A 15,689-nucleotide genomic window follows, 5' to 3' on the forward strand; every position below is an offset into this window, starting at 1 on the left:
GACCTTCTTTAACCACGCATTCCATATATTCCATTGCATTTATATCTTTAGTACTGATGCATTTAGCATCTTCAATAATACTTGAGATCTCTTCGAATAACTTCTCTTGAACATCCTCGTGCTTGGAGAGCTCGTAAAGGATACTCGATAGGACAGACGTCACCGTGTGATGACCCTAAATCATCTCGCACTAAGTAATCGAACTCAATAATTTAAACTCACCGCAAGCAGAAACGTGCTGAGCTCCTCTTGATGTACTCGTAAGGCAAATCTTCATCAGTTTTAAATCGCTCCAATATAATGTCCAACAACGTGGACTTCTTTCTAATACCGAAATCCGAATCTTCGGAGGTATCATCACCGCTTTGTTGCTTCATTTCTTCCCTCTTCTTATCGACGATAGCAGATGTAAAATTCAAAATTTCTTGCAGACGCTTTTGCTGTCTTTTTGTTCAGGCTTAGTTGGTACAAAAAATCGCTTCTCTTGATGGCGAAAAAATGCGCTAAGCAAGTGTCTATGTACTGGTAAATAGTGTTCGAATACTTCAAATTTTCCTGATTTTCTTCGAAATTCAATCCCAGTATACTTTCTACTATTATCAAATCATTAGCAACTCAAGAACATATTCAATTAACTTACCATATGTAGTTTCCATCGTACTGCTATTATGTAAGGGCTAACATCCACTTGACGTTCCGAATTTTCTCAAACTTTTTCAGCAATTTGTCCCGTTTTATTGAAAATTTTATTGAAATCTTCGAGCATTGCATATTGAAATGCCGGCTGCAGCGCTTTTCTATTATTATGCCAAATTGGCCCTAGAAAGTTTAAAAAATGTATATTTCATTTTCACGTGTAATACCATCATCATTAAATCCTACCTTCAACACTTACAATTCCTTTTCCAGTAATACCTTTGAAGAAATCGTAAAAATTCGTTTTTTCTATATGCTCCGAAGAATTCTTGAAGATTTTCTTTAAATATTTCGGATGCGAAACCACGACTACAACCGTCTTCGGACCTAAGAACAACCTGCAAATTCCGTTGTAGTTCGAGCATATTCTGCTGAAATTTGTCATCATATCTGAAATTTGTTCAAAGCAAAATTTATATATTTCTATTATTTTTATTTGATTTGAATTTATTAAATTGATATTTTTTATTATAAAACTTTTTGTCTTTAAAATTTTATAAATTGTATTACTAGTAATGTCGAATCCGAATTCGAGTATGTTTCCGATTATGGGAAGGGGCTTCGGCCCTGGGATTGTTGGCATATTGTACTTCTTGGTATGTCTTTGCCATTTTACCAGCAAATTCGAGAGAAACAGAATGCACGCGGTGAAGATTAGCAAGGCAATCATCATACAAGGAATGCTTTAGAGAACTGCATCGAGAATTTCGTTGATGAGAAAAGAACGTTTGGACTTATGCGACTGTAACAGATTAATAAATGTTTACATGATCTTTAACGAGTTTTTATAAATTAATCAAATCAATAACAGTCTGTAAAAGTTAGATTCGTCATTTTTATCAATAATTATGAATGTTTTCAAGAACTAATATTTGCCTGTTGTTGTTTCATTTTTCGAATAAAACATATTTTTGTAATTAGATCTAATGTTCTACTTCAGATGTAAGAATTCTTGGAATAATTATTATATATTTTTAACAATCTATTGCTAATTATTATTACTAATAATATATATATATTGTAGTTGCAGAGATGTCAAGCGTTGAGTATTAAAATGTGAGCATTGAAACTAGGAGTTCACAGCAGAACCGTAGAAAAGTAGTTGTTGTTCTACAATTTTTTACTTATTCCATTTTTCTTACATTACTTATATAAGTTTTGCCACGTGTACATTTTCATAAACAAATAATTTAAAATATATACATTATTTAATATATGTATATATCAAAAAACTTAACTTGATTTCATATAAAGCAAAACTGAAAAATTGTATCTTGTAACACTTATTGACTACAAAAGAAACGCATATACAAATAACTATTGGCCGTATTCACAATTATTATTAGTGAGTTTTTAGATATGGTTTGAAGAGACAAATCATCTTCTTGAGAGGTTAACGGGAAAGCCGTTCTTGGATTTCAGAAAAATATCGCTATACAATTGAAGTTCGAAGTGTTGCGACAAAGGTTGCATTCTGTAATTGTAGATAATTTTGGCCAGGAGACACTTCATCTGAATCATGGCGAATTTCCATCCCATGCAATTCCTGATCCCAAAACCGAAAGGAATGAAAGCCATAGGGTCTCGTCCATCCATGTTGGCAGCGGAAAATCGATCCGGGTCAAATTTCAATGCGTTTTTGTACACCTGTTCGGAGCGATGCAGCTGGAATATGAATATGTTTATGTTCGTGCCTTTTGGTATGATGGAACCATCTAAAAGTATCAAAGAAATATTTAACGCTATTGATATGAACTAGTGGACTTAAACTAACCAACTTCGACGTCATAATCCAACTTGCGTTCTATATCAATTACTGGACTGTATAAACGAAGACCTTCTTTAACCACGCATTCCATATATTCCATTGCATTTATATCTTTAGTACTGATGCATTGAACATCTTCAATAATACTTGAGATCTCTTCGAATAACTTCTTTTGAACATCCTCGTGCTTGGAGAGCTCGTGATACTCGATAGGACAGACGTCACCGTGTGATGACCCTAAATCATCTCCGCACTAAGTTAATCGAACTCAATAATTTAAACTCACCGCAAGCAGAAACGTGCTGAGCTCCTCTTGATGTACTCGTAAGGCAAATCTTCATCAGTTTTAAATCGCTCCAATATAATGTCCAACAACGTGGACTTCTTTCTAATACCGAAATCCGAATTTCGGAGATATTATCACCGCTTCGTCGCTTCATTTCTTCCCTCTTCTTATCGACGATGGCAGATGTAAAATTCAATATTTCTTGCAGACGCTCTTGCTGTCTTTTTGTTCAGGCAATAGTTGGTACAAAAAATCGCTTCTCTTGATGGCGAAAAAATGCGCAATAAGCAAGGTCTAGTACTGGTAAATGGTATTCGAATACTTCAAATTTTCGTTCTGATTTTCTTCGAAATTCAATCCCAGTATACTTTCTACATATTATCAAATCATTAGCAACTCAAGAACATTATTCAATTAACTTACCATATGTAGTTTCCATCGTACTGCTATTGATGTAAGGGCTAACATCCACTTGACGTTCCTGAATTTTCTCAAACTTTTTCAGCAATTTGTCACCTGCTTTATTGAAAATTTTATTGAAATCTTCGAGCATTGCATATTGAAATGCCGGCTGCAGCGCTTTCCTATTATTATGCCAAATTGGCCCTAGAAAGTTTAAAAAATGTATATATCATTTTCACTGTAATACTCATCATCATTAAATCCTACCTTCAACACTTACAATTCCTTTTCCAGTAATACCTTTGAAGAAATCGTAAAAATTCGTTTTTTCTATATGCTCCGAAGAATTAATGCTTGAAGATTTTCTTTAAATATTTCGGATGCCAAACCACGACAAGAACCGTCTTGGGGCCTAAGAACAACCTACAAATTCCGTTGTAGTTCGAGCATATTCTACTGAAATTTGTCATCATATCTGAAATTTGTTCAAAGCAAAATTTATATATTTCTGTTATTATTTTTATTTGCTTTGAATTGATTAAATTGATGTTTTTTTTATAATAAAACTTATTGCCATTAAAAATGTATGAACTATCTTACTAGTAATGTCGAATCCGAATTCGAGTATGTTTCCGAGTATGGGAAGAGGCTTCGGCCCTGGGATTGTTGGCATATCGTACTTCTTGGTATGTCTTTGCCATTTTACCAGCAAATGCGAGAGAAACAGAATGCACGCGGTGAGGATTAGTAAGGCAATCATCGTACAAGGAATGCGAAAGACAACTGGATGGAGAATTTCGTGGATAAGAAATTAACGTTTGGAATGACACGACTACAACTGTATACTAAATATTTATTCGATCTTTATCGTGTTTTTATAAATGCATCAAATCAACACGATATTCATTTCCTTATATTTTAACTGCACGTTTTAATTACAACATCGCACTAAGATAATCAATAGCAGTTCAAGAGAAGTTCAAGTTGATTAAATGTTAATGAAATCTGAAAAATGTTACTTGTTTCGACTTTATTTCTTGTTTTTTGACTACAAAGGAAACACAAATAACTATTTGTCGCATTCACAAATATTATTAGTGAGTTCTTAGATATAGTTTGAAGAGGTAGATCATCTTCTTGAGAGGTTGACAGGAAATCCGTTCTTGGATTTGAGAATGCCGTCACTGTACAACTGAAGTTTGAAGTGTTGTGATAAAGGTTGCATTCTGTAATTGTAGATGATTTTAGCGAGGAGACACTTTATCTGAATCATAGCGAATTTCCATCCAATGCAATTCCTGATCCCAAAACTGAAAGGAATGAAAGCCATAGGGTCTCGTCCATCGATGTTGGCAGCCGAAAATCGATCCGGATCAAATTTCATAGCGTTTTTGTACACCTGTTCGGAGCGATGTAACTGGAAGATGAATATGTTTATGCTCGTGCCTTTTGGTATGATAGAACCATCTGAAAGTATAAAAGAAATATTTAAAACTATTGATATAAACTAGTGGGCATAAACTCACCTACTTCGACATCATAATCCAACTTGCGTTCTATATAAGTCGCTGGGCTGTATAAACGAAGACCTTCTTTAACCACGCATTCCATATATTCCATTGCATTTATATCTTTAGTGCTGATGCATTTAGCATCTTCAATAATACTTGAGATCTCTTCGAATAACTTCTCTTGAACATCCTCGTGCTTGGAGAGCTCGTAAAGGATACTCGATAGGACAGACGTCACCGTGTGATGACCCTAAATCATCTCCGCACTAAGTTAATCGAACCCAGTAATTGAAACTCACCGCAGTCAGAAACGTGCTGAGCTCCTCGTTGATGTATTCGTAAGGCAAATCTTCATCAGTTTTAAATCGCTCCAATATGATGTCCAGCAACGTGGACTTCTTTTTAATACCGAAATCCGAATTTTCGGAGATATTATCACCGCTTCGTCGCTTCATTTCTTCCCTCTTCTTATCGACGATGGCAGATGTAAAATTCAATATCTCTTGCAGACGTTCCTGCTGTTTTTTGTGTTCAGGCATTAGTTGGTACAGGAAATCGCTTCTCTTGATCGGCGAAAAAATGCGCTCTAAACAAGTGTCTATGTACTGGTAAATAGTGTTAGAATACTTCAAATTTTCCTCCGGATTTTCTTCGAAATTCAATCCCAGTATACTTTCTACGTATTATCAAATCATTAGGAACTCATGAACATAATTCAATTAACTTACCATATGTAGTTTCCATCGTACTGCTATTTATGTATGGGCTAACATCCACTTGACGTCCCAGAATTTTCTCAAACTTTTTCAGCAATTTGTCGCCCGTTTTATTGAAAATTTTATTGAAATCTTCGAGCATTGCGTATTGAAATGCCGGCTGCAGCGCTTTCCTATTATTATGCCAAATCGGCCCTAGAATGTAAAAAAAAGATATCATTTTTACACGTAATGTCATCATCATTAAAGTATACCTGTAACAATTGAAATTCCTTTTCCAAGAATGTCCTTGAAGAAATCGTAAAAATTCGTTTTTTCTATATGCTCCGAAGAATTTTTGAAGATTTTCTTTAAATATTTTGGATGCGAAACCATGACTACAACCGTCTTCGGGCCTAAGAACAACCTGCAAATTCCGTTATAGTTCGAGCATATTCTGCTTAAATTTGTCATCACATCTGAAATTTGTTCAAAGTAAAAATTTTATATTTCTCTTATTATTTATCTTTGTTTTGAACTGATTATTTTGACGTTTTTACAATAAAACATATTTCCATTATAAATTTGTAAATTATCTTACTAGTAATGTCGAATCCGAATTCGAGTATGTTTCCAATGATCGGAAGAGGCTTCGGTCCTGGGATTGATGGCATGTCGTACTTCTTGGTATGTCTTTGCCATTTTACCAGCAAATTCGAGAGAAACAGAATGCATGCAGTGAAGATTAGTATGGCAATCATTGTACAAATAATGCCTTAGGCAACTGGATCGAGAAGTTCGTGGATGAGAAATGAACATTTGGACGTATTTAACTGTAACAGAATAACAAGGATCTTTATCGTTTTTTCTATAAATGCATTTTTTTGATAACACATTCATGTCACGTTTTTCCTAAATTATCAATGTTATCAAGACCCAATAATTTCCATAGAAACATATTTGTGTGTAATCACTTCTTCTGATTTAACAATTTTTGAAAATATTATTTACTTTATTATATAGTTTTAACAATCTGTTATCTGTACTATTCATTATTGATAATAATAGATAATATTGCTATAAATTTCAAGCGTTGAGCATAAGAATGTAAGCATAGAAACTACGATTTCACAGCAGAATCGAAGAAAAGTAGTTGTTTTACAATTTTCTGCTTACTCCAGTTTCTTTTATTACTTTGAAAAGATTTGCCGCTTGTGCATTTTCATAAACAAACAATTTACAGTCGTTATATATGATTTATGCTCATAAAAAATATTAATATAAATAGGAAAATTATTAATTTTATTAAATATGTAAACCTGAGATTAACTTAGAAAAAATAGGGAAATTAAAAAAAAAATGTCGATGGATGTGACTATAATTCTTCCAGCGCTCTTTTGATTTGGTAAGTGTTTATTGACACAATTTCACCAGTCTCTCACAACTGACTATATAGTTATATAATAATTTGAGTTGGTATACGTGCCTCGGTTAGTTGTCAAATTGACAATACCATTTATTTATTATTAAACATGCTAGTTTCATAGTTAATTTTAAAATGTTCATTATTTTTATGACGTCCTTCACAGACAACCTTCGAACGTAAAATTATTCTATTATATTTATAAAAATTAAACATCGACATCAATAAAATTAGTTTTTAGTTCAAGAAATTCTTAATTCATTTAGTTTTTATATCTTAATTACGTAATATTTAATTCCAAATTGGAAATTACATTGATTAGAGCAAAACGTAACTCAAATTATACAGAAAATGACTTTTTTTTCAATATTTTACCAACAAAATAAAAATCCGCTTCTATTTATTTATATAAATCTATTAATTCTTAATAAAAAATATTTATATTGGCAGCAATGATTATATATCCAATTCGTCCTTGTTTAAAATGTTACATAAGAATATCACGTAATCAAAGATAATTTTAAAGATTTTTAATATAATATTGTTAATTTAAAGATTAATTCGAACGTTTATTGTTTATTTTCATTTAACATAGTTGGCAAGACTCGTTATAAATTAGAAATCGTCTTCCATCAAACTTAACCTCAAAAAGATATAGTCGTATCTGTCATGATACAAATCCATTGTAGTTGTTGATAGTAAACATTGGAATATATATAAAGTTCAGTTACTTTTCGTTTGTTAAGTTAGTAACTAAGTTTAAGCTTGTGTCAGTTAAATTAAAAATAATCGTAAGTAATTTAAATATGTTTCCAAGAATTTTTTTAAATTAATATATCTTTATATACAAAATATCTTTTATATAACATTTGTGCATCAAGTAAATGCTTTTGTAGAACTACGTTGTTGCGGCTATTTATTACTAGCAGACGAACGGAATTCTGTAATTGCCGTTCTTCCTTTGGTTTCCAAGACGGAGTGATCGTTTTCTTGGGAAACAATTTATTATACGATGTTGCTCGATTCTTTTTTTCCTCCAACCTGCTTCACTATCATTTATCTTCGATGCTCTAGACCTGCTCCAGTTTCCATACCAGTTGAAACTTATCCTCCATTCGCCAACAAAAATATTTTCAAAAGCGTACAAGATCCGAAGGTTTATTTAAACTCTTTTTACTTTCGATCAAAACGTATATTTATTATGCTCTGAATATGTTTTATTTAGTCTAATATTCGCAAGAATTCTTTCGACTTCTCGTTATAATTTTTGTTGTTTGGATGTTCGCGTTGTGAAAACAGAATGTTTTATTACGATGTACTTAGCATGTTTGCTAGAATTAATGAATACATTAAACTTTCGCTGATATTTTCATTTTCCTCTTATAAATAATACATGGATTCGATGGAAAATGTGTGTTTACAAAACAAGTCGAAGAAGGGCGAAATGTATGTGCTTATTTTATGTAAACAGCGGAAAAATATATACAAAACAGAGCTAAATGTAATGACCATTTAATTGTATTGCGAATTCAATGTTTCGGGCATAAACATTTCCAAAGATAATTTGTATAATGGATGTTGATATGCAAGTTCTTGTAAATAATTTGCGCGTGTGAGCACAGTTGGAGTTTCCTTTTGGTGGAGAGAAGGAAAGTATTCTGTAGTATTGAAATTTTATAATTGCCGCTCGTACTTTCTTCAGGTCAACAACCTACATTTGGTACGAAATTTTATACACATCCCAAAAGCGGCATGTTTTGTATTTGGTATAAAAGTATCGATTATTCCGCGTCTGGTTTACTAATTGTATTCGTTTTTGTGTGAACGCTATTTTTTTTTATTATTATTTCGGTGTTACGCTTTAATTGCGAACGGTATTTGTTGTTGTGCAGAGATCTTCGTTCGCGCCGGATGAGCAAAAAGAAAGAGAATGAAGTGAGTGAAGCGAGTGTAGGATTTATATTTATATACATATATTCTTCGCAGGCATTTAATAATGAGAGTTTCGTTGCGTTGCTGAAGTGGAATGGTAAAAGTTAATAACCTGCATTTCCAAACATAACTTAGTGTGCGGAGTGCTAGCATGCCGCTTGCACTGGTCTATTTCAAGAACAATGTCCGATAGAAGTACGTGGCTCGAAGAATCCTAACGGAAGGAAAGGAAAGAAGTTATTAAATTGTTGATAGTAGAGTTTAGTGCAGAATGTTCGTCGCTGTATCTCGCGTTTGCGTTTCTAATTAAATTCACGATTGGCGAAAATCCGTAAGTACTTGCACTCATTGAACGAACAGAGACATGAAGAATATCAGCGCTCATTAAAGTAATTCATTAATCGTTGATCGATATTGGAATGGAGGGAGAGAGAGAGAAAAAGAATGAAAGAGAGGTGTTGGGCTGCTGCGCCTGTAATATGGGTCAAACTAGTTTATTTTTAGGAAGGAAATGCGTTTACTGAATATCTGTATTCTTCCGTTCCAGCACCTGTTGAGATTCCATCGAATGTGTCGTGCTTTTCGCCGGAGGATTGGGTTTTATTAGATGCGATGGGGTGCACACCAATCCCCGGCTGCTCCGGCCGCTTTCTAACGATGCATAAAAGGCGCCGTAAAAAGTTGCAAACTCGAGCCCTCATCCAGGATCACGGCATCCTCGACGACATCCACCATGGCCAAGTTCAGGTATCCTCAATCGTTTAATATCAATATTTGAACGATATTTAATATCTTTATTTAATTTTTTTTTGCAGAGGATATTGGATAACTGCGGTTTATGGGGATTCAACGCGTTCACTTTGGAAACAGTTGCAGGAGGACGTTCCCTTCCGGTCCTCTGCGTTCACTTGTTCTACTGGTACGGATTGCTGGATCATTTCAAGCTGGACGTAGTCAGAGTTTGGAAACTATTTAGTAAGCAATTCCGGGTTAATTTCAATCGGCGAAACAATCTTATTCTTTTTGTATTCTCAGCACTCATTGAGGAAGGTTACCACAACACGAATCCCTATCACAATTCGATCCACGCGACGGACGTGACGCAGGCGATGCACTGCTTCTTGCAGGAGGAGAAGATCAGAAGATTCTTGTCGCCCATCGAAATCATGGCTTCGTTGATCGGAGCCGTCGCGCACGATCTGGATCATCCGGGCGTTAATCAGCACTTTCTCATATCCACATCCAATCATCTTGCCACCTTGTACGAGGTACGCATTCTTGATTAATTTGCATTTTATTCAATTACTCATCTCATTTATTTATGAATTTTGCAGAATAGCTCGGTCTTAGAGAACCATCACTGGAGATCCACAGTCGGATGTTTGCTAGAAAGTGGCGTCGCCGAACAATTGTTACCTTATCGAAATGAATTAGAATTGCTAATTCGTGATCTCATCTTAGCCACGGACATCAATAGACAGCAAGAATTTTTGACGAAATTTAAAGTATGCATAACTCGTTTGTGATTTATTTATTTTGGCTTTTATTAATTTGTTTTTTCTTTTTCGAGTAGAAACATTTAGATGAGGGAACTCTGGATTTAAGCAAAACGGACCATCGTCACTTCATCCTGCAAATCTCGCTAAAATGCGCCGACATTTCGAATCCCACTCGACCCTGGGACATCTCGCACAAGTGGAGTCTCAAAGTCTGCGACGAATTCTTCAGGCAAGGGGAATTCGAACGAAAACTCAATCTTCCAGTTACTTCCATTTGTGATCAACAATCCACATCCATCGCTAAAATTCAGACTGGTGATTTGTTGTTTTTTTAATGTAACATTGAGTGAGTTAATGTTAAATCCTTTCAGGTTTCTTTAAATTTGTTGTTACTCCGCTGTTTATGGAATGGCACAGATTCTTGGATAGTAATCTTTCGACGAACATGATGGATCTGCTGGAGTCGAACAGGAAGCGCTGGGAAGCAAAAGAAGCGGCCGAGCAAGCCGAAGAAACGCATACGGAATTGTCGGATGCTGAGCCGGAGATTGACTTTAGCGAGGAGGAAATGTCGAAGACCACTTCGCCGGAAACGCTGAGCGTCGCTGAATTCGTTAAGCCCACCAGGTAAGGAAAAATTATGCGAGTGATGACAATGTTTGTATTCATGGTACGTTGAATTGCAGCGATTTTAGGAGTTCGAGAAGACAATCATTAGCTGTGCCAACGGTGGAAAGTGCCATCGGTTTGAGGAGACATTCAGTACCTGTGAATATGGAACCGCTATCACTGCCAAGAACGATTTATAGACGCGAAAGCCTTCCGATACGACGCCACAGCCCTGCAAGATCAGAGTCGCGCATTTCGAGCGGACTGTGCGAGGAAGATGAGCTGATGCGTTTCGAATCCAGATCATCGATTTTATCGTCTGGAAGTGGAAAACAGCATTTTTCGGGTAATTAACTGTCCGCGTTCGTAGATTGCAAATTGTAACGTCGATTGTTTTATAGCTGAGGATAACATGGAGAGACCGCTGAGCGCTGAGAATTTATTGCCGGAACCGAGTATCGCTTCGATGACGAGCTGCGCGGCAGCGAGTCGATTGAGCTCGGTGCTCCAAGGCCATCAGCCGGTGAAGGCTCTCACCAGACAGCAGACTTTCCCACCACCGCAACCATACATCAGGATGAGATACATGTCCGCAACGGTTGAAATGTCCACATGCGCCGAAACCGTCCATGAAGGTAATTTGCGTCGAATCAACTGAAAGAACTATTTTTTTTTAATACCACCATGCATTGTTTATTTGCAGACGAGAGTCGATCATCGTCCTCTCACAGCTCACACGAAAACATATCAAAGATCCCGCAGTACACAATTCCGTCTATAGCAGTGCTAAGTCCGAACAACGGAAGACAATCAGAGCTGTTGGAAGCGCTTGCTACGAAACCGGCGATGTCCTCTAGCAACAAGAGGGAGCAGGAGGAGAACAAGGAGAAGTGCTGCAAGATGGCAAAGCTCACAGATTCCGGGCAGAAGGAGAACGTCGACCCAAGAAGAATGTCCTCCATAGTAAATATACGATGCATTAGAACCTAAATTCATTAACTCTCATCTATTTTTGTTTTCTTTGTTTCACCTTATTAGATTCTATCAAAGCGACGAGGCTCGGCTCCGGTTACATTACCTTTCATACGAGGCGAGGAAAGCATTATATCCGCTGGCGGAGTGATGCGCCCTCCTGACATTAATGCATTGCGTCGGGGCTCTATGCCGGCGGATGTTATTAAATACAGTGAGTGATTTCACTACATATTTATTTTCTCTTTTCGTCCCACAAGAAACCTATTTAACGTCGCTCGATGCTTCTTTTCTCTAGAATACGATGATGGCCATCAGGAGAAGTCGAATGTGCAGCCTGTAGACCAACCTTACAACCTATGGCAGTACCAGAGAAGAGGATCTGCTCCGACGGATCTACCTCCATTGGGTTCGAGCGAGCGGCGGGATCTGCTCACGCGACACACCAGTCTGAACGGGAAAAGGCGAAAGAAACAATTGCGCAGAAGAAGCTCCGGCGGGTCCGAAACTATTTGCGTATCTGCAGATCACACGTTGTCCGAATCGTGTACCAGACTTCTTATTCATAGGAACGACATCCCTGAGACGCTGCTGGCTCGGCGCAGAGGGTCGCTCCCTATCGAAGTTCTTACAGTTGGACACTCAGGTATACTTTTTGCTCCAATTATTCAAATCTAGATTTGATACCTACTAGAATTCTTTCACGACACACTCGAACAAACCTATATATATAAATACACAAGATACACATGCAAATATATATATAAATATATTCAAGGAACGACGGGTTCCAGGAGAACTCGCATCATTTTATTCTACTTGTTTTAACGTAAATATCTTTATTTAAATATATACTTAGAAAGTCCTTTTTTAATTGCTGTTTTAATTATTCACATTTCTTTTATTACAATTACATACATGAAAGATCCATCAATAAACAAATGTTTAAAACAATCTGGTTTTATATAGAAAAATTGCTAACAACAATACTATTTCGCATTAAGCATTACAAATTTAAAATCATCACATGATCATCAAAGTATTTGAAAATAACGATTTCAAGCCAAATCAAGATTTTGTAATTATTAATTACGATGGAAATTTACTAACAATTCAAAATATAAAACCAAAAGAATTATGCATAAATAAATTAAGATTGGTTTTGAAAGACACTTCAGTGTTAATCGTTCCACGAATTATTTAATTATGGAAAAAACACTGTTATCACACCTTCGGTAATTGATCCAAACATTCCCATTACTAATTATTCTCGTGTTTATATTTATTTTTTGACTATAAGATCTTGGCGATTCGATAAACATATTTGTATGACTCTACGAATGGTCACGAACGTACACTGTTATTAGTTCAATTAACGAATATCGCCAACCGAATTTATTAGTTAATTAGCATCGGACGTTTGCTATCTTCGTGGAGGATCACCCGGCGGACGCACAATGGACGTGGTTGGTTGTTGCTAATTAACGAGCGCAGTAATGCACTTTAATTGATATCGATCTATTTATCGTACTAATGCTACGCCACAATCACGATTAGTTTATGCATTGAGCAATTCAAACGACTAATGCGATTCTCTCTCTACAATATCTACACGAGGTTTTCACAATTATACGTGTTATTACCAAGATTTACATCTTTGCACAAATCTTTCTTCAATCACGTTGCGCTAATCATGGAATAATCAATTGTTCCATTATTTTCTTTAATAATGTCAATTTGTACTGCGCAACTTGAAAACAACATTAGACAACTAATTTTACTTTCGCGTGATTCGGATTATCAGCAAAGTTCACAAATATTTCCAATCGTTTATTTAACCGAATCTTGATGTTCATTAACTAATTTCCTATATTGTTTGTACTAATTTTCGTCATGAATTATAAAGACGTCAATCTATTACTTTAGCCGAAATGCGTAATTACTTTTGTTAACTTTAAATTACATTGAATACTATTATTATTGTTTACTAATATTTTTTAGGAATTTGAAACTTCCTAATTACATATTATAATCTCAATATAAGATTTAAATTCATAAAACGTACCAAATTATTCAAACTGCTACTATATTAAGATAGTTTTAATAATTTGGTGGTGTATTTATCGATTTTATTGTCTGGATTACCGATGTTTTCATTATAGACCAGCGACATCAACCTTTTTGCTGCATAACGCAAAATATTTGTTTGTAGTTTTAAATGATACCAATTGCTAAGAGTATTTCTCAATATTAGATTGGTTGAGAAACGCTGTTATAGACTAAAGCGAGAATTGATTATGATAATACAATATCCCAATGATGTAAATGTAATGTAAAGATTTCATTGTCACCATTCTTCAACTTTAGACAGAAGACCATAATTTTATATATATGTAGCAAAAATCGTCGAACATTTGCAAATAAAGGAAAACCATACATTTTTAACGCACATGAGAAAATGCGCAAGAACAAATAATATATTCTAATGTTAAGTTATTATCTTCATTTGTTTAGTTGTTAGCAACCTTTTTAGATCTGTAGTGTAACGTGAAATTCGTTATTTTATTAGAGAATTGTATTGTTGTTTTTTTTTGATAAATGTATTTTGTTTTTTTAGTATTTTGACGGTTGCCTCTGAAGCCGTTTTTCAGGCGCAGGACATCGCCGTCCGACATGCAATAAGGACCAACGCACTTGACTGATAAAACCATCTTCAAGCTAGCTAGTTCATTAAGATAATCTATAATATACACACTTACATACTACATACATACATATATATATTATATATATATCTCTATATAATAATTATTCATCCCAAGCCAAATTTTATTCGTAAATGTTAAACTTAATGTGAAATAATCTTTGTAGGATTCTTTCTTTGTTTCTTTTTTAAATGTACGACTGTGTCTGGACGAAGGTAGTAGCTTAATGTTAAGGAAGTATAAGAAACAAAGTTCTTCTAGTTTAATGTTCTCTCAGTATACCTATAAAGTGTTCATTGTAAAATTGACCCTGACTGTAATGTTAGTTTTATTTTTTACTTCTCCCCCCCTTCGAGTATTGGAAAACAGTTTTCTTTTCCTTTTTTTCCATCAACAAGAATCTTGGGTTTGTTTTCTTCTTTGCTGCGAACATTTACCACAGTTTTAGTAGATGTCATATTATATATAAATTAAGTGTGCAATTCATGTATTCGTGATGTTTTCTCAAGATTATTTATTCTCAACTTATTTATAAAATATACACGCATATTGTAATAGTGTTTAGTGTTTTGCGCCAAAAAAAAAACGGAAAACTTGTATGGAAACAGAATTTATTGTACCGCAATTTAAATTAATGGACGTAACAACATTTGTAATAATAATAATAATCTAGGACGTCTGTAGACTGGAAAAATAGCATCGTCAAATCAAAAATAAATAATTTAAAAATGTAAACTTTACTATTTATAATGGTCATAATTTCAAAGTAATTGTTTTGGTTTTCAGTTGAAGCGCTGCTATTTCACCTTTCATAGAACAACTAACATAAAATTCATAGTAAACTGTGAACTTTCAACTTGGGACTAACTAGATATACTTGTTTATATCTAAAAGTCAATTTAAGCCAAAAAAAATATGATATATACATGTATAAGAACAAGAATGATGAACTTTACCATTTATAATCCGTATTAAAATAAGTCTCTAGAAATTATTAAATATATATATTTAAAGAAAATCAACAAATATTTATAGTGGAATTTCTTTGTACTGAAGATGCAAAAGCCATATATAATCATCAGCGTAATCGTTAAACTGTACCTTTTTGGGTTTATATATGTACTAAATATACTATATGTCGTAGGATTTAAAACGTGCAATCTAAACAAGAAAATAATAATATATATAAAT

The 15,689-nt window shown here is 34.6% G+C and overlaps 4 protein-coding genes and 1 long non-coding RNA gene across 6 annotated transcripts; 1 reads left to right on the plus strand and 4 right to left on the minus strand.

Moving 5' to 3' along the window:
* Positions 1 to 704: 704 nt before the first annotated feature.
* On the minus strand, positions 705 to 1,564 carry LOC108561512 (cytochrome P450 4C1-like). The gene is made up of 3 exons (XM_017919484.1): positions 1,207 to 1,564; positions 883 to 1,086; positions 705 to 819 (listed from the first exon to the last, which is right to left on the minus strand). The coding sequence occupies exons 1-3, from the start codon at positions 1,367 to 1,369 to the stop codon at positions 707 to 709; spliced, it is 480 nt and encodes a 159-aa protein (XP_017774973.1). The 5' UTR covers positions 1,370 to 1,564; the 3' UTR covers positions 705 to 706.
* A 399-nt stretch (positions 1,565 to 1,963) lies between these two features.
* On the minus strand, positions 1,964 to 2,659 carry LOC108561513 (cytochrome P450 4g1-like). The gene is made up of 2 exons (XM_017919485.1): positions 2,471 to 2,659; positions 1,964 to 2,411 (listed from the first exon to the last, which is right to left on the minus strand). The coding sequence occupies exons 1-2, from the start codon at positions 2,562 to 2,564 to the stop codon at positions 2,074 to 2,076; spliced, it is 432 nt and encodes a 143-aa protein (XP_017774974.1). The 5' UTR covers positions 2,565 to 2,659; the 3' UTR covers positions 1,964 to 2,073.
* Positions 2,660 to 2,876: 217 nt separating this feature from the next.
* LOC108561515 lies at positions 2,877 to 6,022 on the minus strand. The gene is made up of 4 exons (XR_001891017.1): positions 5,960 to 6,022; positions 3,420 to 3,627; positions 3,174 to 3,356; positions 2,877 to 3,121 (listed from the first exon to the last, which is right to left on the minus strand). It is a non-coding gene; the product is annotated as an uncharacterized LOC108561515 (long non-coding RNA).
* Positions 4,209 to 5,822, minus strand: LOC108561511 (probable cytochrome P450 4ac1). The gene is made up of 5 exons (XM_017919483.1): positions 5,634 to 5,822; positions 5,392 to 5,574; positions 4,963 to 5,339; positions 4,679 to 4,913; positions 4,209 to 4,619 (listed from the first exon to the last, which is right to left on the minus strand). The coding sequence occupies exons 1-5, from the start codon at positions 5,752 to 5,754 to the stop codon at positions 4,282 to 4,284; spliced, it is 1,254 nt and encodes a 417-aa protein (XP_017774972.1). The 5' UTR covers positions 5,755 to 5,822; the 3' UTR covers positions 4,209 to 4,281.
* A 3,207-nt stretch (positions 6,023 to 9,229) lies between the features above and the next one.
* LOC108561508 lies at positions 9,230 to 15,444 on the plus strand. 2 transcript variants are annotated; one of them, XM_017919478.1, is made up of 12 exons: positions 9,230 to 9,460; positions 9,529 to 9,688; positions 9,749 to 9,981; positions 10,048 to 10,218; positions 10,287 to 10,527; positions 10,584 to 10,839; positions 10,899 to 11,167; positions 11,223 to 11,456; positions 11,525 to 11,784; positions 11,860 to 12,007; positions 12,092 to 12,439; positions 14,411 to 15,444. In XM_017919478.1, exons 1-12 carry the CDS (start codon positions 9,326 to 9,328, stop codon positions 14,416 to 14,418), a joined length of 2,463 nt encoding a protein of 820 aa, XP_017774967.1. In that variant the 5' UTR covers positions 9,230 to 9,325; the 3' UTR covers positions 14,419 to 15,444. The 2 variants fall into 2 exon arrangements, with proteins under 2 accessions (XP_017774967.1, XP_017774965.1); XM_017919476.1 differs by lacking the exon at positions 14,411 to 15,444 and having other exon boundaries at positions 12,092 to 12,667.
* The last annotated feature ends 245 nt before the right edge of the window (positions 15,445 to 15,689 follow it).

The sequence above is a fragment of the Nicrophorus vespilloides genome, unplaced genomic scaffold (genome assembly GCF_001412225.1).
Source record: "Nicrophorus vespilloides isolate i.1.1-1 unplaced genomic scaffold, Nicve_v1.0, whole genome shotgun sequence".
Lineage (NCBI taxonomy): Eukaryota > Metazoa > Arthropoda > Insecta > Coleoptera > Silphidae > Nicrophorus > Nicrophorus vespilloides.

Bases quoted from the DNA above. Each gene is read 5' to 3' on its own strand.
- LOC108561512 (XM_017919484.1), bottom strand. From the start codon at position 1,369: ATGATGATTGCCTTGCTAATCTTCACCGCGTGCATTCTGTTTCTCTCG. The intron at 1,087-1,206 runs GTAATACAATTT...AACAAATTTCAG, and splicing joins ATTCGGATTCGACATTACTA to ATATGATGACAAATTTCAGC. The intron at 820-882 runs GTAGGATTTAAT...TAAACTTTCTAG, and splicing joins AGGAATTGTAAGTGTTGAAG to GGCCAATTTGGCATAATAAT.
- LOC108561513 (XM_017919485.1), bottom strand. From the start codon at position 2,564: ATGGAATATATGGAATGCGTGGTTAAAGAAGGTCTTCGTTTATACAGT. The intron at 2,412-2,470 runs GTTAGTTTAAGT...TGATACTTTTAG, and splicing joins GGATTATGACGTCGAAGTTG to ATGGTTCCATCATACCAAAA.
- LOC108561511 (XM_017919483.1), bottom strand. From the start codon at position 5,754: ATGGTTTCGCATCCAAAATATTTAAAGAAAATCTTCAAAAATTCTTCG. The intron at 5,575-5,633 runs GTATACTTTAAT...TTTACATTCTAG, and splicing joins AGGAATTTCAATTGTTACAG to GGCCGATTTGGCATAATAAT. The intron at 5,340-5,391 runs GTAAGTTAATTG...GATAATACGTAG, and splicing joins TACGATGGAAACTACATATG to AAAGTATACTGGGATTGAAT.
- LOC108561508 (XM_017919476.1), top strand. From the start codon at position 9,326: ATGGGGTGCACACCAATCCCCGGCTGCTCCGGCCGCTTTCTAACGATG. The intron at 9,461-9,528 runs GTATCCTCAATC...TTTTTTTTGCAG, and splicing joins TCCACCATGGCCAAGTTCAG to AGGATATTGGATAACTGCGG. The intron at 9,982-10,047 runs GTACGCATTCTT...TGAATTTTGCAG, and splicing joins ATCTTGCCACCTTGTACGAG to AATAGCTCGGTCTTAGAGAA.